At 63.3% G+C, this 3756-nt stretch overlaps 1 protein-coding gene across 1 annotated transcript; it reads right to left on the bottom strand.

Annotated features, from left to right (window-relative positions):
- Nucleotides 1-8: 8 nt before the first annotated feature.
- Nucleotides 9-3092, bottom strand: LOC100472281 (ral guanine nucleotide dissociation stimulator; the record flags this gene model as incomplete). The annotated part of the gene is given in 6 exon segments (XM_034653313.1): nt 9-228; nt 912-1309; nt 1430-1743; nt 2607-2666; nt 2904-3029; nt 3031-3092. Coding segments are annotated over 6 exon segments (1180 nt in total), but the record flags the coding sequence as incomplete, so codon positions are not given.
- Between the last annotated feature and the right edge of the window lie 664 nt (nt 3093-3756).

Below are 3756 nucleotides of genomic sequence, written 5' to 3' on the forward strand. Positions count from 1 at the left end.
TCGGAGGCATACCCTGGCCACCTCGATCCAGTGCTCCACCACCCTGGCCCTGTCCCAGGCCGTGACACTCCGGTCCCCCAAGCAGGTGGCGATGACGCAGTTGGCCACGTTGTTGAACTGGGTGACAGTGGCGCGGACAGTGGGAGCCAGGTGTTCCTTGCCCTTCTTGTCCCTCTGCGACCAGATGGAGCCCAGGCAGTGGTAGGGCACCACCCTCTTGAACAGCTCCTGGGGACCAGGGGGAGAGTCACCAGCTGCCACACCCCAGAGCTCAGCATGGGGCTCAAGCCTTGCAGGGTTGGGGGGGTGTCTGGGCTTCGTCCTCTGCCTACCACGGGCACCCCGCAGAGCAGGGACCCAGGAGGACACGCTGGAGGAAAGAGTGTGGCATTTTTAGCAGCCTGTGCTCCCTCACTCCAAGCCCCAGAAAGTGGCTCACAGCTGCCCATACCGGGTGGCACTTCCGGCTCCCCCATCATGCCTCACTTCTGCCCTGTCCAGATGCACACTCGCTGCGAGGGCCACACCTACGGGCTCTGCTGCCTGCCATAACTCTGGTACACAGCAGGTGCCTAATAAGTGCCAAGGCTGGTGAGGCCTCCTGGCCGATCGGGGGGCTGACTGTGGAGCTGGATGCACTCAGGGAGATCCACTCCCCCACCATGTGGGTCAGGCCCCATCCAGCCCACAACTGTCCCGCCCCATGTAATCCACAGTTGCTGTGTGGACGGCTGGGGTGCGGAAGGTCCCATCTCTACATCCACAGTTCGGAGATCACACAGTGAGTCTTGGTGGAACCGGGATATGGACCAGGACATCCGCTCTGGACCGGGGGATGTCAGGGAATGGACCAGAGGCCGGAGAGAGGTGTGCCCCTGCCCTGCCCTGTCCTGACGGGGAGAGGTGCTCACCGCATCCATCAGGGTAAACTGCTCTGCCCCCAGGTCAGGAGGGAAGGCCCAGAGGTGAGGCTTCTCATTCAGGCCATTTTCTGCAGCCACATTTGAAGGGCAGGGAGACCCGGGTGCTGGAGCTGCCTCCAGCTAGAGAGTTTGTGACAGAGATGGTTCGGGCTCTGGGGTGGGTGCCGGGGCTGCCTCTTGCTCTGGGGCAGGTGCCGGGGCTGCCTCGGGCTCTGGGGCGGGTGCTGGGGCTGCCTGGAGCTCTGGGGCGGGTGCCGGGGCTGCTTCGGGCTCTGGAGCAGGTGCTGGGGCTGCCTGGAGCTCTGGGGCGGGCAGGAGAGTTGGTGCTAAAGCTGGCTCTAGTTTTGGAGCCGTTTTTAGAACTGGCGCTGGAGCTGGAGACAGAGCTACAGGAGGAGAGGTTTCCATGAGCCCTTGCAGAGACAGAGCACAGCCCGGGGTGCCCAGAGAAGCCGCAGCCAGGAAGGAACCCTCCCCGGGATGTCCCCCGACTGCCTTCCACCTACTGGGTGCTCTGATTCCAGTCCTTGCTCCTGGCCCCACACCAGCCTCTGGGGGCTCCTCCCTGTGGGGCCGGCAACGACCCATCCCCGCACACCGCACACACCCAGCCCCAGCCTTCTCATCCTCGGGCTCGGCCTCCAGGGGCCCTGCATGCTCCAGTGGGGCCAGCAGAAAGTGGGCACGGCGCTCCAGGTCGGAACCAGGCATGGTGAGCTGCACGTGGGCCACCAGCTACTTGACGCAGGGAAAGTCTGGGGGCTGACAGAAGTCCTCCGAGTACTGATCCAGCCAGGTGCCCAGAATGGAGGAGATGGCACTGGAGGTAGGTGGACAGGGAGCAGAGTCAGTGCCTGGACTTTCCTTGCACACAGCCCCCTCTGGCACCCCGGGGATGCTCTGTCCAGAGGCCAGGACCGCCCAGCCTACCCCCACCGCCATCCATGCAGGGGCAGGTCCAGCCAGCAGGTGCAGCTGGCAACTCCACAGGAGGGAGCCCTCCATCACTGCTGTGAGCACCCCTGCCTTCCTCAGGGGAGCCTGACCCACTCCTCTGTCTGTCTGGGTCCCTCCCTGCTGCACTGGAAACTCCAGGAGGGTGAGGGGGGTGTCTGCTCTGTCCCGGCCCTGGCGCACACAGTAGGCCCTGCAGAGGCCTGTGAGGGAGGACAGAACAGGGAGCGTCCCTCTGCCCAGCCTGCCCGGGCTCTCACAGCCCCTCGACCCCGAGCTCCTGCTCCGACGGCTGCCTGATGCCTTTTCAGGCATGTGCAGTCTCCTCTTCTCAGCGACACTATTCTTGGGAACTGCTGCCCGGCCTGTCTAGGCCCCACGTGCAGCTGGCCTGGGGGACCAAGGCGTGAGGGCCCTGCGTGAGCAGGTGGCCCCCGGATTGGGTCAGGACACGCAGGGCTGGGGTGGGCAGTGGACGAGACACACTCCCCTCAGGGCCCAGCCTCAGCCCCCAGCCTCCCCTCTGCTCCCTAGGCCCCGGGACCGCAGCCCCAGCTGTCTGACTCCTGTCCTCCTGCAGGAGAGGCCCCCACACCCCCGCCCTCCAGCAGCAATCATGAGACGTGTGGGAGCCAGGGCTCTGCCCGGCACCCCCGGCCCCGCCGAAACCCCGCATGTCCCCCACCTGGGACACAGGGGACCCTCCCATCAGACCCAAAGTCCACTCACTTTTTCAATTGGTCCTGGAGTCCGCCGTCCTCATCAGAATAAGGAAGGATGCATCCATATCTAGAGGAGGCCGTGAAGGCGTCATGTCTACCGTACCTGCTATGATGTCTAGGGTTACCGTCTGACTCCCCTACTAGAACGGAAGCCCGGGAGGGCGGGGAGACTGGTCTGCCCTGTGCACCGAATTAGGCGACATGTCCAGAAGGGGCTTCATGTCAGAGAGGGGACGCGCCATGCTCCACACACACAGCCCGCAGGTGAGCGGCGGCTCCTGTGCGGGACGGGGGCCCTGCTCACCTTTTGAACAGCAGGTCCAGGACCTGCTGGGTGGTGGTGAAGGCTCGGTAGGTGCACAGGAAGACAGTGACATAGGAGAGATCGCTGTCCCGGAAGGCGGGCACCAGGTGTTCCACCAGCTTCTCTACCCGCTTTCACCACTCGCACCTTGCAGGTCTCATACAGGTTCAGCGCGGACTCGTTTTCACACTGGGGTGGGACGAAGGAGGGGCGTGTGTTCAGTGGCAGCACCGTGGGAGGGTGGGGGACTGGAGCTCAGACACGCATGTCCCCCGGAGAAAACACGCTCAGCTTTGGAAGCGGAATTTGAGATGGGGAACAACGACAAACACAGACCCGACCCTTCTGGGTCAGCCTGTTAACCGGAGGAGGAAGCGCGTTCCCCCCGTGAGCCCTGGCAAAACATGCCCATTCTAGAGATGAGAAGACAGAGCCTCATTCTGGGGTGGGGAGATCCCGGGTGTTCGGGCCGCACCAGGGAACGGCTGTGGCAAGGGGGTCACGTCCAGACCCAGGGCACGGAAGGGCTGAATCACCGTGACCACTGGCCTCCCTTCTGGAATGTTATGCAGCAGAGCCAGGCCCTACCTCTGACCTGGAGGGGTCACATGGCTGTGCTCCAGGGGACAGTAAAGTGTACAGGAGCCTGAGCCTCCTGCCTTTGGGGTGAAACTCGCCTTTCTNTATTTCTAAGCGAGGTGACGTGGAAGGCTCACAGGTGTGCAAGGAGGTGCTGCCGGCTACTTGAGACAACCGGGGGGAGGAGTTAAAACAAACAGACAGGGGCAAAATACAACATCCCCTGGGGCCCACTGTGCAGTGGGACAGTAGAAAAGTGTCTTTTCTGATGTTC

The sequence above is a fragment of the Ailuropoda melanoleuca genome, unplaced genomic scaffold, assembly GCF_002007445.2.
Source record: "Ailuropoda melanoleuca isolate Jingjing unplaced genomic scaffold, ASM200744v2 unplaced-scaffold76988, whole genome shotgun sequence".
Taxonomy (NCBI): Eukaryota; Metazoa; Chordata; class Mammalia; order Carnivora; family Ursidae; genus Ailuropoda; species Ailuropoda melanoleuca.